The sequence below is a fragment of the Anabas testudineus genome, chromosome 24 (genome assembly GCF_900324465.2).
Source record: "Anabas testudineus chromosome 24, fAnaTes1.2, whole genome shotgun sequence".
Lineage (NCBI taxonomy): Eukaryota > Metazoa > Chordata > Actinopteri > Anabantiformes > Anabantidae > Anabas > Anabas testudineus.
The window spans coordinates 16,420,298-16,437,398 of NC_046632.1; the positions used below are offsets into that span (position 1 = coordinate 16,420,298).

Genomic DNA, 17,101 nt, shown 5'->3' on the forward strand with positions numbered 1-17,101 from the left:
ATCAACAATTTATGGATCAATACAAGAGAACAGATCAAGTTCAAGCAAGACTGTTAGGCAGTTTAAGACCCTGATGAGCATGTACTGTTCTCTTGTGATCTAATGTTCTACTGCTCTCTTGTGGCAAGATGACAGAACAGCAAAAGAGCAAGGTACATCATGAATATGTTTTTTACACTACAAAGACGCTCTGTTATAGATTTTTCCTTTAATGACTAATCATTTGGAAATACAGGAAATATAATAACATACTTGTTGCATAATTTGATTTATGGCCTGCGAGGCATCAGCATCCATGTTGCCAGCCGTCGGCTGGGATTGTTTAATGAAGACATCATCATCAGGGCTCAGAAGAGAGGAGTCATACGCTTGACACTTGTCCACCACTAGTTGACCTTGAAAAGCTTGCAGGCCCAGTCTATTTCCCCGGTGCTCCAACCCATTGATTCCAGATGTGAATAAGGTAGAAGCAGGAGAGGGGACTGACTGATGTGGATCTTTGCATGGACTGTGGCATGTTTTCTCCATGGGTATGTCAGCAGACATCATTGCAAGTCTGCTTGTGTGCAGACAACTTCTTTTGTCTTGAGTCTGTTGTTAATGCATGACATATTAATATTGCTAGATCTGTCATAGAATTTGTTAACTAAAAACAATAAGATTACCAGGTCTTTTACACAGCAAAGATTGTTTTATTAGTTTTATGAGCAGCTGGAAGCTTGAACCAACTGCTCTAAAGTTTGCTGACATCTTTAGCTAACAGTAATTGTTAATGCCACGCATTACATTTGAAAAATATAGTGTATAATAAAGTAAATAAAACACTGTGAGTGACACTTTAATGCATGAGGGCTTAGCTAGCTAGTTCAGGTTCTTGATGCTGTTGATGTAGATATATACGTACCTTTACATTTCTCCTAGCTAAATCTCTTTAAAGCAACAGATAATTGTTATTTTCTAAAGTGAGCTACCTTTTGGCTAACATTAACTAATGATAAATGAATTAGCTATGTTTTTTTTCTCTTTACATGAGAGGTAGCTTTACCTTTATAAACAAGGTAAACAAACCACACTAGCCTTAACTACACTAACTAACCAGCCTTAACTAGCTAGCTAATCAAAAGAGTTTAGTTAATCTTACCCTTAATTTTAATTTTTAAATTGGCCCAACATAACAGTGAACCGCTATTTTAAGTGTTTACAACAATAATAATAACTAGAATAATTAATGTTACATGTCACCATGCTACTTTGGTTGAACTGTCTTTACCCAGCTAAATATGAACCTATTCAAAAGAACCTTAGCTAACTAATGTTTGCTAAATATTTAACTACCAGCTTCAAATGGATAGCAGACAAACTTAAAGCTAGTTAAGTTAAAAGTTATTACCTAAAGAGGCATTTTATTAAGCATTAAGTAGTATTGTTGTAGTTACCTGTGGTCCTGGTTCAAGCTGAGATGATTTTACAGTTGGAGGAAGTTTACTGTTGCTACAGCAACTGGAGTCATAACACCAACACGTGTTCAGCGTCTCAATTAACAAACTAAATAACACTAAAAACAAAGACGTTCCCCATAAAGCTAAAGTTTAACTTTTATTATCATGAAAGTTAATATCTCAAAGAAACGCTGAAAACGTTTCAAACAGTTAACTACTTTTCACCGTGACAGGTGTAACGTTTTTTATAGGTGTCATGAAAACAACACACTTCCGCCAAGACCCTTCAAAATAAAGTGTTAATAACGAGTTTTACATTTAAACATCGTTTTTAAGCTTTAGATCTTTCTCTCTCTGTCTAGATCATAATAAAATTAATAATCAAAATACTATGTGTTTGATCAGTATGCGGAAATAATTCTGGCTATTAGTTACATTTATAGGTGTATTTCCCCCCACCTCCATGACCAAAGTAAAATGCAGATAAATGTTTTGGTGGTAAAATGTTTCTGTGTTTCCTGGAACAATAAAATAGTTTAAGTTAAAACATTTTGAAATTAGTTGTTAGATTTTAGGAGCAGTTCGAATTTGAATGATTTTCCAAATGTATTTGCAGCCTCAGTGTATTTTACGGAGCACGATGCACTTATATTTAGATTCATTGAATGACCATTAGAGGAAATCACTGACTGACTGATAAATAAAAAACATATTTTATTACAGCATTAGTTTGACATAAAATATATATTATATATTTCAGTGGGTTTGAGCTATTAGCTCATTCATACAACACAAGATGGCAGCATAATCATATTCTCCAACCAGGGACAGCTTTAAGGACACCTCTACATGTGGTGGTAAGTGCAGGCAAATTGCAAAAATGATGTGACTGTAAAAATGAAGCAGGGTAATGGTGTGAGGTTTGTTAAATTCTCAAAAATATACAATATTGTTGAAACTTGAATAGTTTGGCCAGAGATCTCCCTGGATCAGAACACACCGGGTCTAAATATTGTTGTTTTATTGGATGTTGGTAATATCTCATCAAAAAAAAGGCTCAGTTCTTCCATTAGAATATCAATACAGCAGGCTTTCCTGAAACAGCACTGTGAATTTCTTCTGTATTGTTATACATGTCGAGATGACCCAGGGATGCCGTGACCTTCAGTTGTCATTCAATCACTGTTATATAGTATGTTAAGTATTTGTATTAAACCATCTATTAAATTAATCTCAACAAATACACATCATATCCCAGACCCATTATCATTCTTCACATAGTGCAGATAATTATCTAAATATTGAAATTAAGTAAAAATAAAAGCAATTTCTTACAAAGATTTAAAATAACCAATTACAAAATAAATGTCCAAGAAATGTCTTATGCTTTAATATGAGTGATTAAACCAGTTTAAGATGTTTGTGTTTAAAGAACTAATTTCTCTGAATAGAACTACAAATACATCCCAAAATGCTGTGTTATCACGTTGATATAGATCCAGACGGTGTCATCATTGTATGAAATGTTGAATATACTGTAGGGTGCATTTGAGTTATTGAGATTTGATCATTTTTCAAACACTACCTAAAGTATGTTGTAGCACTTTGCAATCAAAATTGTGAGACAAGCGAGAATTAAATGCACGTTAAAATCTCAGCTCCATCTACATCCCAAAAATAGTGGTCAGATTTGCTTTCTGGTTGAGCCGTGGTTCTGCAGCCTGCACCAGGGAGGTGATCCAACGCAGCAGAGCTCCAAGGTGGCACTCTGCCATTTCCAAAGAGACTGATCTCTTCCTTCTCTTCCCTTTTCCACTCTGTGATGGTGATGCCAAGCTTTGGAGGGCCTGGCAACAAACACTCTCTCCTCCTGCTGGTGTGTGTGTGTTTGCATGCTGTACCATCAAAACACACATATACTGTACAAACACACATGCATGCAGATTAACAGCGATGACAGATGAGTCATGGACTGGAACATTGCTTCAGGCAAAGATCAGAGGAAGGAGGTCATCCAAAATCCTGCCCTGAAACACAACACACACACACGCAGACACTACAAAACACACAAACATGTGAATACATTTTTAATCATAAATCCTCCGGTTCAACCAGTCTACTGCAAATTCAGTGAGAGAAAATAACAAGACGACTATTCTTTATTGTAGAATCCAGAGTAACCGCTGCATATTGCATAAATTTAATTAAACAATTGACAATTATCCTGCATCAGAAGTCTTACACACAGTATATGTAAGTCATTTACTTCACTATTTCTTCATTTAATTTCAAATCAGTGTGTTTTGTATACACAGTGTCCTGTTTAAACAGCATGTATGAGTTAGCAAACAGAAAACACACAGTAGACGTCTGATTTCAAGCTTTATTCCATCTTTCGTGAAGCAATCTGAGCAAGTAAAACATGTTTTCATCTGTAGAAGCCACTGCAAACTATTTTTAAAAGAAAGAAAGAAATTTCAAGATTATTGTAAGAATGAAAGTGAAATTTGGACAATAACACACTGTCGGAACTAAAGGATGCCTTCTTCAATATAGTTTTTTGTGCGTTGACTGTGGGAGTTAACCACAAATGTGCACCCACTAACAGGCACTGGTTGACTGTTAGCAAGGAGCGGAGTGTTTCATGAGCTCAAACATTTCAGGTTCTGGAAAAGGCTGTCATTCATTCACTCAGCTTTTACTTTACATATAGTGACAGTAAATCTGTTTACTGAAAGATAAATTCTCCTTTGGAAGAATTTTATTCTCTCCAGGGAGATGGAGAAAAAGGAAATAGGTTGTTAGTTTTGTTGGTAAGAGTCTTAATATAGATAGAAAATGATTATAAATTCTACATCTGTAGCAGAGAGATTGATATGAAATGTGCATTTACTGCATAAAGATACAAAATCTGATGCATAGATAAGATTTATGATTAACGTAAGACTTAAAAATCACTTCATCACATCATCCCTACTGGACCGGCTGGAGATCAGTGGAAGTTTAGGCCTTTTTCTTGATTACTATCGGACAAGAAACTCCTGTTCCTCTCAAGCCACAGTATCCATCAGGGTTTTTACTCAGGTACTGTTGATGGTAGTCTTCAGCGTAGTAGAACGGTTTAGCTTCAGCTATTTCTGTGGTGATGGGACCAAAACCTTCCTCTGTTAGCATCTGAAAATAATAAGAGGACACAACATTTATAATAACAAGGATTTAAACTGGTTTAAAATGGAGCTGTTGTAGTAGAAACAAAACAATAAGACACTATTTGATCACCACATTATTAAAACATAAAAAATTCTGCTTCTATTGACTTTCAATTCTAAATGGTAACAAATGCAAATCTCCTGATTTTGTTTCAGTAGCGGATCTTATTCTGCACTTGTTGTTTGCTGCATTAAACCAACTTCAGCCCAAGAATATTTGACTTTTAACTGAACTAATCTTGTCAAGGACTCATGCTGCAAAGTACCTATTAGCATCTCAGAAAAAAAAAGAAGAAATTTCTCTAATGTGTTATGCAGAGCACGTGTGTAGCTTCAGGCACACACACACACACACACACACACACACACACACACACACACACACACACACAGTAGAATCAGTTGGTGATGGCACCTTCTCCTCCTTGTGATAACAATTACTCAACCAGATGGCGTGTGGGTAAATTATAAGACAAAGAGAAATGGTGAGCATGAAAGGAAAACACACACTTATGAAACTTTAATTTCTGATGGAGGGGTGTTACTGTTCATATTTACAACACAGCTTCTTACTCGATCATTTCATGAATTTTGAAACAGCATAATTTGATTTGACGTTTACATGTTTAGCCTTTTATGTGCAAAGCTGCTGTTCCTTCCTCCTGCAACAACAGCTACCAAAAATCTCTCCAACTGAAATGAATACGAATTCCTTGGTAATTATCTTATTTTTTAATTTATACTCATAAAACATACAGTGAATATATATTTTTCTGCCAAAATATCGGATCTTGCAGTCCAACATCCAGCTTGTCCAACTTATTTAATGTTACTGAATGTTTTTATGATTGGTTTTAGGAACTCACAACCCCTGGTTGGGGTTAGGGTAAGAGAAAAGCTGTGGTCTGGGCTGAAACAGGCCAAGCCGACACGTGTTTTTCAGCTGCTTCACCATGTTGAGGGTTCGAGTTAGGGGTTAGGGGGGGGCTGCACAAAACGTAGAAATGGACGATACTGCCATTTTAAATTTCTAAAGACGTGTGCTTGATTAGAAGTAGCTCTAAACTGTGCTGAGTGAGTTTATTCTGCAGTTCTAGTTTTATTTAAAATGCCAAATACAGACTACTGCCCCCTGCTGGCGTAGAGGGTTATGTCCTAGTGGCACTTTTGGCCCAGATGAATAAGTCAGAACATAATCCATACGGTGCATTAGGCAAACCGATTTGTGTTTAGTTTAGTTGACAGGAGTTGCACAGGATCAACGTTAAAATGCATCAAACTGCACCTGACTGGAATATAACTGGTTTTAATTAAATGCAGTACATCATCTACTTCAACCACGATCCCTCAGCTAAAGAACCAGGAGTCATGCAGGTTTCAGTGAGCTGGTCCGAGGCCCAGCAGGGAGAACTTTCCTTTAGTTTTTTATTAAATCTGAGTTATGTGAAGTAATCTGTATTTTACTTTACTGCTCTGCATTTAACCATTAGCACCAGTGGTCCTGGTTTTATCTATTTAACTATCATCAGAGTCCATATCAGCAGATGCTCAGTATGAAAGCATTAGCATTGTCATTGGGAGCATGTTAATGTAGCTACTAAAGTTAGCATAGGTCAAAACGGCACTGATCCACAGCATCAGAGTTTTAATGTGAAATGGTACAAACGTGCACTTTCTACTGCTCCTCGGGGAAAAACGAAACAGTTTATTTTTAGCACAAACACCATCGGACTTGATGCTGTGTTGGGTAATTTCACACACTGGTGCTCCTAATAGTTAGCGAGAGGTAATTGTTTGAAAACCATTTTAACTTTATTGACGTCAGAGCTCGGAAGTCATTTAAGAAAATGTCAGCAAACAAAGCCAGAGGCTCTGAGACGCCTTTATAGCAGAAAATACCAAAGACACAAGAGATAGAAAAGATCTAACGCTGGCGAGTTTGGCTTTTAATTGGCAGAGTGTTTGCTCCCTGCTGTTTGATTCATCACTTCCTGCGAATATTTCCCACCATGACTGTACCGACACCACAATTTAATTTGAGTGAGTAGGGTGGAGGTACGGCACGGCAGTTAGTCACAATGGGACTGGGCAGCTGCACTTTGAGATTCAGGCTGCAAAGATAGATTTTTAGATACAATGCAACAGGGAGGTTCATTTATACAGCGAGGAAAAAAGATCTTAATAAAAAATAAAATAAATAAATAAAATGAAGTTATAGTGAAGTGCAGAAACAAAAAAAAGGTTTTCTGTCTATGTCAAACTAATTTTGTCCCCACATCAATGATCGCTTTAGCATTTAAGAACATTTTCAATCAGACTGTAAGTTAAAGCATTCAGCAGTCAGTGAAGAATTTGACTTAGATTGAATCTAAACATCGTGTTTGTGAAGGAACAGGATTTTATTTTCAGCCTAAAGTAGCAAAACAAGTAAAAGCACTGAACTCTGCACAGGCTCAGCGTGCACGTTACGTGGGAGTCAGTGATGGCTTTGACTTGCAATCTGTAATAAGTTCCATCCATAAATGTCTGCACATAGGAATAATGGGCCATTCACACATACAGACTCACTGTTAATGGGACCTACAGTGGAGCTGCAGCTCAGTGAGCCAGAAGAGATTTAAAAAGGTGCCAATCTACAGGACTAGTTGCTCTGCCTTTCACAGCAGATCCAGGAGGACAGTGCTGAATATTTTTACTGCACTACTGTGGCATGGCGTGGATCAGTGGGTAAGGCAGTCGTCCATGAACCCTGGGATTGGTGGTTCAACTCCTGGTTCCTGGACAAGATGCTGTCCACCACCATTTAACCAAGGGAACTGATTTTGGGTGATTTTAGGCTCATACAGTAGCTCACACTTACAAAAGGAAAAGCTACCCGACTGGTTTATCTCATATATTTTACTGGAAGATGTGTTGAAAGTGAAAATTTAAAACAAAACTCTGCATCTGTTCTCACATGACAAAGTCAGGACAAGCCGCATTTGAAAGCCTCAAAACCTTCAGCTTCTCAACTGTACAGATGACTTTTTGTCATAGACAATCTGAAAAAGAAGTGTCAGTGAAATGAATACAGATTTGTCAGTGACAAAAACCCAGAGAATTAACTCGTTTAATTATCTGAATTTGATTCATTAGGTCCAAGATCATTTGGTCGTAGGATTAATTTACTTTATCCCCATTCGTGTATGTAGGGCGCTGAGAGGCTTAACTAGTGAAGGACACTAGTACACAAGAAGCCACGCTGGTTATCAGTGTTGAAGAAGGACCAGGGTTTGAATCCATGCAGATTGGATTCTCGCCCTGTACCTGTGGGGTTTCTCTTGGTTCCCCAGTTTCCTCCAACAGTCCAAAGACATGCAGTTACAGCAGGTGAACCGGTGACCTCTAAATTACCCATAGGAGTGAATGTGAGTGTGAATGGTTGTCTGTCTCTTTGTGTCAGCCCTGTAATAATCTCCATTGAGATAATGGACGGACATTCTTCATATTATGGATAGCAGAACTAAATATTAGCACCAGGCAGCTTGAAGCTAAACTTATGAGCACTGAGATCAGTCTAAACCTGTCACCTCCAATATGGCTGCATTTCCATGATACTGGTGTAGAAGCATCCTCTTGTCTTTCCTGCTTGTGTTTATTGCCTTTGTGTTTGTTTGGACCTGGTCCTGCTGCTCTGTTAGCAGCCTGCTATAAATGCATAATTCACATCCATTAATTTGCATGTCAGAGACGTAGATTTCTCATTTGGAATGCAAATACCTTGACTGCTCTGGTAAAGCAGGGAAACGTGAAGCACACTGATAAGCACCCACGAGACAGACAGAGGAATGAAAAAAATATAAGGAAAAAGGTGAGGCAGGCGTATTAGAAGCTGTAAAAGGTGATTTCACAAACAAATAAGAAAAAGAAAGAAGAAAAAGGACAGAAAAGCACATGTTTGGCGCATTGGAGCAAATACTTGAATTTTAAGGAAAGGAAATCGCATCATGAGAGAAAGAAATGCCAGAACAATGAGTAGACACTGCGTTAGCACCCATGTTTGCACCCACTGAGCAAACACACGTTATTACATAAAGCAACCGCACACAGTTACCACATCCAACTGCCATTTCAGACGCAGTGCACACCCTAATGATGGGTAAGAGGCAAGAGAAGAAAAGGGAGGCTCCTTTCATGCTGCAGACAACCGCTAGCCGCCTGCAAGGTAATTTTCTGCAGTGCTGATGTACCTTACACACACACACACACACACATATATATACACACCAAATTCCCCAATCACTCTGTGTGTGCACAATACAATCAAGCCAGCCGGCGAAGCAAACATAGTCAATACCCTGACACCAAATTAACCAGGCTATTTTGTCTCTTCTTCACCCGCCCCCCCCATCTCTCTTCATCACATCTCCTCCCTCAACTTCCAGCTGCATTTCACTTTTCCTCTTCTCCAGCTATATTTCATATGTTTGCATATATGAAGAGAGAAGACCGTTTTCGACTCTGAGGATCAGAGTGAACCTTAATAAAAATTCAGGAAGTGTCTGGTGGGTGTGTCCTGGGAAAATCCTCGGTGCTGTGATGCATTTTACATCTTCAGTTTGTTTGAAATAAGGGAGAAGAAGCTGGTAGTTACCATGAGAGGATACTGCCACTGTAGATGCAGAGACAAAGAAAAGAAAGCAACATACAAAGACTTCATCCACAGGAAAGACTCCACCCAGGATTTTTGGCAGCATAAACTCATTACTATTTTAAAGATGGCACTGTGCAATGCATGAAAAGTCAACGTACGGAGGTGAATGCAGAATTTATGCATCTACTTACAACAGGAAAACACTAAATTATTTAAAATTCCTTCCAAATATTTTGGCACTAAAAGGCTCAGATTTGAAGATGTTGAAACTGTGTAAAACATCAGCCACAGAGGAGATCAGCACAAATACACTGTTACAGACAGAAAAAAAGAAAACACAGAATCAAAATATAATCTGAACAAACCAGTCAGTGTGTGTGTGTGTGTGTGTGTGTGTGTGTGTGTGTTACGTTTGCAACTAAAGCGATTTTTGTGGAGGACAGATTTAAGGCCCAGATGGTTTGGCATGGAGTGTGTTTGCTATAGGCCAACTGCTCGTGCACACGCACACACACACTCACACACAGATGGGAGAAGGAGGGGGGAGGCAATCTGGTGAGAAAGAAATGATAGAGGAAACAAAACCTAGAGACGTTTTGATAGAGAGATGTGGTGGTTCGATGAATCCAATCGCCCGTCTTTCTATACTGCAGAACGAAAACCACAGTTTAAAGAGAGACAGGAATTGTGTGCAACTGTCCGTCCACAGCCATTATAGATTAAAGCTGACCGTAGCTAGTTACTTCCAGAACACACACATGCACACAGCTATGCAACGCTTCCTCTTTCTCTGCAATAAAACAAATGCAATTGTACAAGCTTTAACAATCAGATTCTCAGTCCTCTCAGTCGTATTAGAGTAAATGTTCTTACATAAGTATTTTGACTTCGGTTTCTTCATGTTGTGCTACTTTATCCTTCTACTACTCCATATTTCTGAGGGAAACATTGTACATTCTTATTCCAAAGCATTTCAGTAGCAGAAAATCCTGCTGAGAAAATGTCTTTTGAGATTTTACATATGACTAACAACACTTTGTTCAAAATCAACAACACATTATAACAATACATTAACAAAAAAGCCTGCACACTGAGAAATAAACTGGATGCTCCTCAGATGCCAAAAAGATCAGTTTATGAAATGTGCAAAGAAGTCACACAGTGGAAAAACCTTTTAAAAACAAACGTTTCAGTCAAAAGACCAGAAACTTGCAAGACACCCGTCACTCTACAGATATAAATAGGTTATCACGAAAAGGAGAAGCCAGGAGCACAAATCTCCAGACATTATATTATGATATCTTCTATATAAAGGTTATAATTTGACCCTGTGGTGGATGAGAGTCCCAAATAGAAATAGCTCCGAGATGTTGAACCTCTTCAACATTTAGTCAACTCGTCCATATTCCATCTTTTACTGCTACAATTAGGGCTGTGCAAAATGACCAAAATTTCATTTCCTGATAAAATCGAAGTTATTTCATATCCAGGTAATGATACATACAGAGCATTAGCACCAACTCTTATGACCTCAGGTTCCCGACATTGTAAACTGGATCCATGTGTGCAGCAGTAAGCTGCAATAGTAACTGTTATCTGCTTCTAGCTTCACGACTCTTTACCAAATGCTGAGTCTGGTGTTCGTTAGCCACTTTTACGGCTCTCAGAATTTGTAAATACATAATGTATGTAATGTATGTAATGCATAACTCAACCTGTGCATAATTCATTGCAGTCTGGTCAATGTCAGACTGTCCATGTCACAGAAGTAGTTCCTCTTTAACAAACTTCTCGTTATGTCCTGGCTGGTGAGAGTCCTTCTTCCTTTACGCTGTTCAAAACCCTGCTCTGTCTGGATTTGTGCCGTGCAAGAACGTCAAAAGATTTTTCTGCTACACATAAAATGTAGGCATGAACCCACTGACCCAACGTATCTACAAAAACCTGTAAAAATGCTTTCAAGTTGTAACACCTGCAAGTGCTTGAGCCCAGAAACCAGAGCTCTGCAAATCCTGCTGAGAGCAACAAGGTTTCAGAAAGAAACAGAGGGATGAACAAAGGGAAGAATGAGAGAGAAAAATGAATCTAATGAACACCAGACTAGACTAGAACATAATAGAAAAGTATAGAGTAACCTCTTCCTCGTCAGTTTCCATGGCAACAAGCCCTGTTGGTGGGATGGTGGTGCAGAAGTCTCAGCAGGAGCGAGTTTGACAGAGGGATTGTGTGAAGACTTGGAAAGCATATGGACATACAGTATATGACATGCTTGCACACAGATCCATTATCTTTCAGTGTTCGTCTGCTGCAGCCAGAGGCGTGACTGCGTTTCTGATCGAGAAAAAAAAAGGATGTGCAGCAGAGGGGGATGCTGGGAAATTGAGTCAGAGAAAGATCAAACACATGGAGGAATAAATGGCGACGATGATGGAGAGATTAAAAGATGATGGATTGATAGACGTGTACCTTCTGGTATTGATCTTTGGAGGCCAGAGCTTCCTCGAGCTGCTGCTTTGTGTAGGTGTAAATGGCAGAGCGGTATGTTGTCCCAATATCGTTCCCCTGTCGCATTCCTGAGCAAACACAAGTAAACAAAAAGGGAACATCAAGATTTGAGGGATTCAGCTGACGCCAGGTGCCGGCGTCCTCAGTTCTTGGCAGAGAGAACATCATCATATTATTTAAAAACAACAGCTGACAGCGTTTCCAGAAGTATGACAGAATTAGCTGTTGTTTTTGAATGTGATATGATCGTTTCCTTCCGCCATTTCAATGCCAGCTTGTCAACCGGTCATCACAATGTTCGGTTAGCTCGGTGTGTTTTTGGTTTAGGTTTACCTCACCAGTATGCGTGGCTCAAATGATCTGTCAGTCCCACACTCTGGTCTGGAGTGAAATATCATCCCCAGACACAAATCATCATGACTTTGAATGCAAATCAAGTCACGTCATGACAAGATGTGTCATGTTAACGCAGCACAAGCAGTGATGTGGCCAGGAGAGGCAGATGGCTTCCCAAAAACCTGACAGTCCACCCAAGCTACAGGCAGACAGTGGTAAATACTTGGCTTATAGATTTAAAGTACATTGAACCTCCTGCACAAGAGGAACTGACAGAATTTGAGGCTGAAATAAATCATTCATTTTATAAATAATTTAAAATTCTAATCCTTTGCATATTTTTCAGCGCATCTTTACTATATACTGTATAAACACAGTGTTCTCCTCAGATCCTCAAAAGGAAACTAGGTATATGTTTAAAACAGGTATTTGATTGTATCTGATACATACGTAGATCTTGAATCATGAAAAAAACATAAACTCATTAACTTAGTTTCTTTAAAGTACATTTACAGCTTTAAGACTTATGTAAATATATCATTTACTGTAGTTAGGAGTGTAGCAGTGGTGGAGGTTGTACCTTGAGTTGGGTCGTGGTTTTCCCAGAAAACTTTGAGCAGGTCTGTGAAGCTGATCTGATCTGTGTGGAAGACGACTCTTACCACCTCGACGTGGCCTGTCCTTCCTGCAAAACACAACGTTATAGAGTTTATTCATTTTAAATTACAGACAGAGTTTAAGTTTTAATAAATAATTTAATTCTTATCAGTGACGCTTTTGAAACAAATGTTTGAAGTTCCTCTGAATCACATTCTTTGTAAATGTTTTTCTATTACTGATATTTTCACAACCTTCAAGAAGCAAAACGTAGGATTTTTATTTCCCCTTAATTTAAAAATGACACATTTCTATCGGGCGACACTGGACCGAACCATCACGTTCAACCTTCACCAGCATGTGCAGAAGGTTTTAAAACTGCTCAGAGCTGCTGAACAACAAACTGTCGCTGAAGACCATGGAGCGCGACTGAAAGGGGAGATTAACCTTTAATTAAGACTGTGTTGTCAGCGGTTAGTCGCAAGATCAAGACTCACAATCCTTTGAATACTTTAGAATGTGTTTGGTCAAAATTCAAACACCTGAAATTGGTTTTGTCCTTAAAGTGTCCACGTCCTTCCACGGCTGATTATTCATACTGTATGATGACTCCTACAGACAGACAGATAGCAGCTGGTGTTGGTAATGAGCGTGACCCACTACGCTGCACCTCATCATCCTCCTGTCTCTCATTCGACTTGCACTCCTATCTCTCTCTATCTTATTACTTTTTTAATATCAGGAGCTATGGATTTCTACCGTAGATATTGGCGAAGAGAGACAAAGCTGCGGTCGATATTAAATTAATGCCTCACCAGGCCAGTCTCGCAGGAATAAATTAATCTTGGACCGGATGAGAATTAAAGTGGTGGTTGGAAACAGAATAGAAAATAAAGCTGCGGAGAGCCACTGTACATGTAATGTATATTTAACGGAGATATTATCACACGTTCGCATCCAGTCACTCCTTTAATATAAACAACGATCTGTGTCTTGTATAGTTAAACACTGCAGCATCATGTAGGAACCTCACAAAGCAAAATACACATTTAAGGAAACTGTAATAAAATAATTTGAACATGCAGTGATAGAAACATATAAAGAGAAATTTGAAGCAATAATCAACCTTATTTTAGCTCCGTTTTCCTCTACACCACCTTCTGAGGGAAAGACTGTGCAATAACCCTTTAACACTAGTGCAACTACTGTGCCTTCAAATAGCAAATAGTAACAGCATGCATATGCTACTATCCAAATAAAATCTATCCTAGTCTATAGAGGTACTTATTAGTTATCTAATCGGTTACAGTATCCTGTTTTTCTCACCTACCTAATACAATAGACCTGTGCTAGACCCCAGATCCTAGCACCGCCCCCACAGGCTTGTACAGTAGTAGTAGTACACATTAAAACTTTAATAAATACTACATACAGTAATAAAAACATCTTCCTTTCACTTTTTACCTTTAAAATCTTTTATTTGATTTATACTTCATATATTGGAAGTGTTGAAGTACAAGCAGTAACTGAATGCAATTTACTTTATTAATTAAATTCTTTGTTAAACAATAATTTATATGTCGTTTTTCCTTTTTAATGATAGAAAGATATTCTCTATTCAATCTACTCTCGCTGAACACAACAAGCAAGAGAAAGGAAGAGAGGCAAGAGCTGCACAGAAGAAAAATATTGTAAAGCGTAGGAGTGTTATTAAAGTTAATAACACAGGTACATTATTTTAAAAGAAAAACAAAAACATGCAAATTTAATCATCACATTTTGAACCCACTCTCGACTGAGTGTAAATGTTTAACCAACAATGAATATTCAGATCAGTGTTTTTTTATCTGTCTTTCCTGAAGATAGGAAGGTGTGAGGAGCTCTTCATTTAGCCAAGTGCCCTCTCTCAGTGCTCTGCCAGGATACTGCGCTAATTAAAAAACAGATATCCAGCAGTTCACACCAGGTTCAAGCTAGTTGCTGTTATAAATTTTTTGTTTTAGAAACGGTGTGAACAGAGAGTCAGCTTCTTTTTTTCTCAGCAAAGCATCAGTATATCTACAGAGGGATGATGCTTTTGTTTCGGAGCCTGTGCAGTTTACACCTATACTTCTCTATGAGATGTGCATAGATCTACAAGCTCAGGTTTGGCACAAGTTGTAAAGAGTGATAATCCTATGCAAAGATCCGCTGTTGATGGTTTGATTCCCAGCTCCTGCCGTCCACACGTCTAACTGGCCTTGGGCAAAAAAAGGCGCTGAATCCCCAGTTGCTGCTGTGCATGTGTATACCACTTGTAAGTTGCTTTGGATAAAAGCAGCTGCCAAACGGCTAAATATAAATGTAAAACATAAAAAGAAAAAACAGCCGTCACATTGATTTGTGAGTTCTGTGAAATGTTTGTCCTCCGGTGATCATGCTGCATAAATCACTCGCTGCTGTTTGCTTGAGCATTTCAAACATATTCATGTATTATTTTATTCGCAATAAACAAAATACAAAAGATGAAGAAAACTGCCCCAGTGCACTTTGAATTATCTGTAGAATATTTCACAAGATAATAAGAAACTCTTTAAACTACTTCACTGAATTTAGATTTAATTGTTATTTTTAGGCTTTTATTATAAATTATTATTAGTGCTCATCGTCTATTTATTAACAAAGAGACGCTGCAGTGGTTTTAAATGTTGAAGCATCACGCGGCCACTTTGTTCATTTTGGACAACCACAAACATCTTCACCAAAGACCACGTTGGGCTTATCTCTCGATGGGCCTCTGCTTGAGCTACTTACTCAGCTTGTACCTTGATTTGTGTTTTTTTTTTTTACTTGAATCACCAAGAATCAGACAGATCGTGCACATATTTGGCCTGGTTGTGTTTTCTGATATTTGCCAATATCTTGATTTAATTGTTCTTTAAGTTAAAACTTAACTTACCTTACTTGTCTTGGACGTGTACACAGCCTCTTTAAGTTTTCCATTTAATCGTTTATTTCTGTAGAGTTTGTATGTAATCGCCTGTAAAATTCGCTCTGCTTTCTGCCTGAACACACAGTTAAACAACAAGCAAGTGAAGGACTCGCAAAGAAGCAGGAGCACACTGACGTCTTGTGCCGCTGAGCGCACCTCCCTGCTGTTTGAGCGCGATAGTTAAAGCTTACAGCACAGTTAGACTTGTTCTATATAACACTTCCTCTTCTTCTGCTTCTAATTTGGTCAACAGCATCAATTTGTGGTGTTTTATTTAGCCTAATACTGTACTACTATAAAAAGTCAGCTTCAGTCTTCAGTCAATATTTGACAGATACCTGCTTTATAAGAATAACATTAAGTTAGAAATGAAAAGAGACGATGCAGGTGGTGATGGATTCACTCCACACCGAGAGGTCTGGACAGCATCACACAGGAACACACTGACACAATCTGTTCAGTGTAGTCGTGCAGTTAGGAGGTGCCTTATCCATGCCCCACTATAACAGGGCCTGGGTGATATGATTCATTGGACTGACCAACCACTGGACTATGTGTGTGTTAATGAAGACATCAGGATGCAGACGATACCTGTGCACACTTCCTTGTAAGTGGGGTTAGGTGTGTAGCCTCCAGAGTAGCCCACTTGTGTGGAATAAATGCCTTTTTGTCTCCAAAACTTCCTCTCAGCTCCCCAGAAACAACCCATACCTTAAAGAAAAGAAGACAAAACTATTATAATTAGTCTTTTAACAATTTCTTTCAACTCGAAGAGCAGTGGTGCACAAATACAAAAAACAAGATGACGTATGGCTTAGACTCCAATTTGAACACTTAAAACTACATAAAGTTATTATATCAGGAAGTATTTTAATTAATTATCACATTAAATGGGCCAAGAGCATCACTGCTCGTTAAGTACAGCTAATAACTTAAGATGGAAACAGACGTTCAGCTTATTTAAATGTACAAGAAACACAAACAGCAACACAAGCCAGGTTTTATCACTACAAAATGAAACATAAGTTTCTTAATGCAGATGGTGGAATGTGCCGAACGTTGGTTGAGCATCCTCAGAGCAGCGTTAGTGTTGAGAGATGTTTTACAGGTCGGCTCGTTCTCTAACATCAACCGGTGCGATTAAGTAAAGAGCTGCTCAGCCAGGACTCGTATCGGCTTTACATGTTTGCTTTAGAGAAATCTATGTGATCTGACACTGTTGCATGAGTCACTGATTAGTCACCATCCTTCCAACAAAAGACATGGTTGCACATTACAAACAGCATAAAATAGTCAAATGTATTATATTTATTACTATATTTACATACAGCAAATCAACTGTTAACTGAATTCAACTGCATTTAATTCATATTCTCTTTAAATTGTGTGCGAACACTTAAAGTAAACTGAA

The 17,101-nt window shown here is 38.4% G+C and overlaps 1 protein-coding gene across 2 annotated transcripts in view; it reads right to left on the minus strand.

Moving 5' to 3' along the window:
- Positions 1–3,804: 3,804 nt before the first annotated feature.
- Positions 3,805–17,101, minus strand: part of msra (methionine sulfoxide reductase A) — a 29,772-nt gene continuing 16,475 nt past the window's right edge. For both annotated transcript variants that reach the window (XM_026341402.1, XM_026341403.1), the window contains exons 3-6: positions 16,282–16,401; positions 12,703–12,807; positions 11,748–11,854; positions 3,805–4,613 (exon numbers count right to left, since the gene is read on the minus strand). In XM_026341402.1, the coding sequence (XP_026197187.1) occupies positions 4,443–4,613; positions 11,748–11,854; positions 12,703–12,807; positions 16,282–16,401 (503 nt within the window). In that variant the 3' untranslated portion in view covers positions 3,805–4,442. The remainder of the gene's footprint in view (positions 4,614–11,747; positions 11,855–12,702; positions 12,808–16,281; positions 16,402–17,101) is intronic.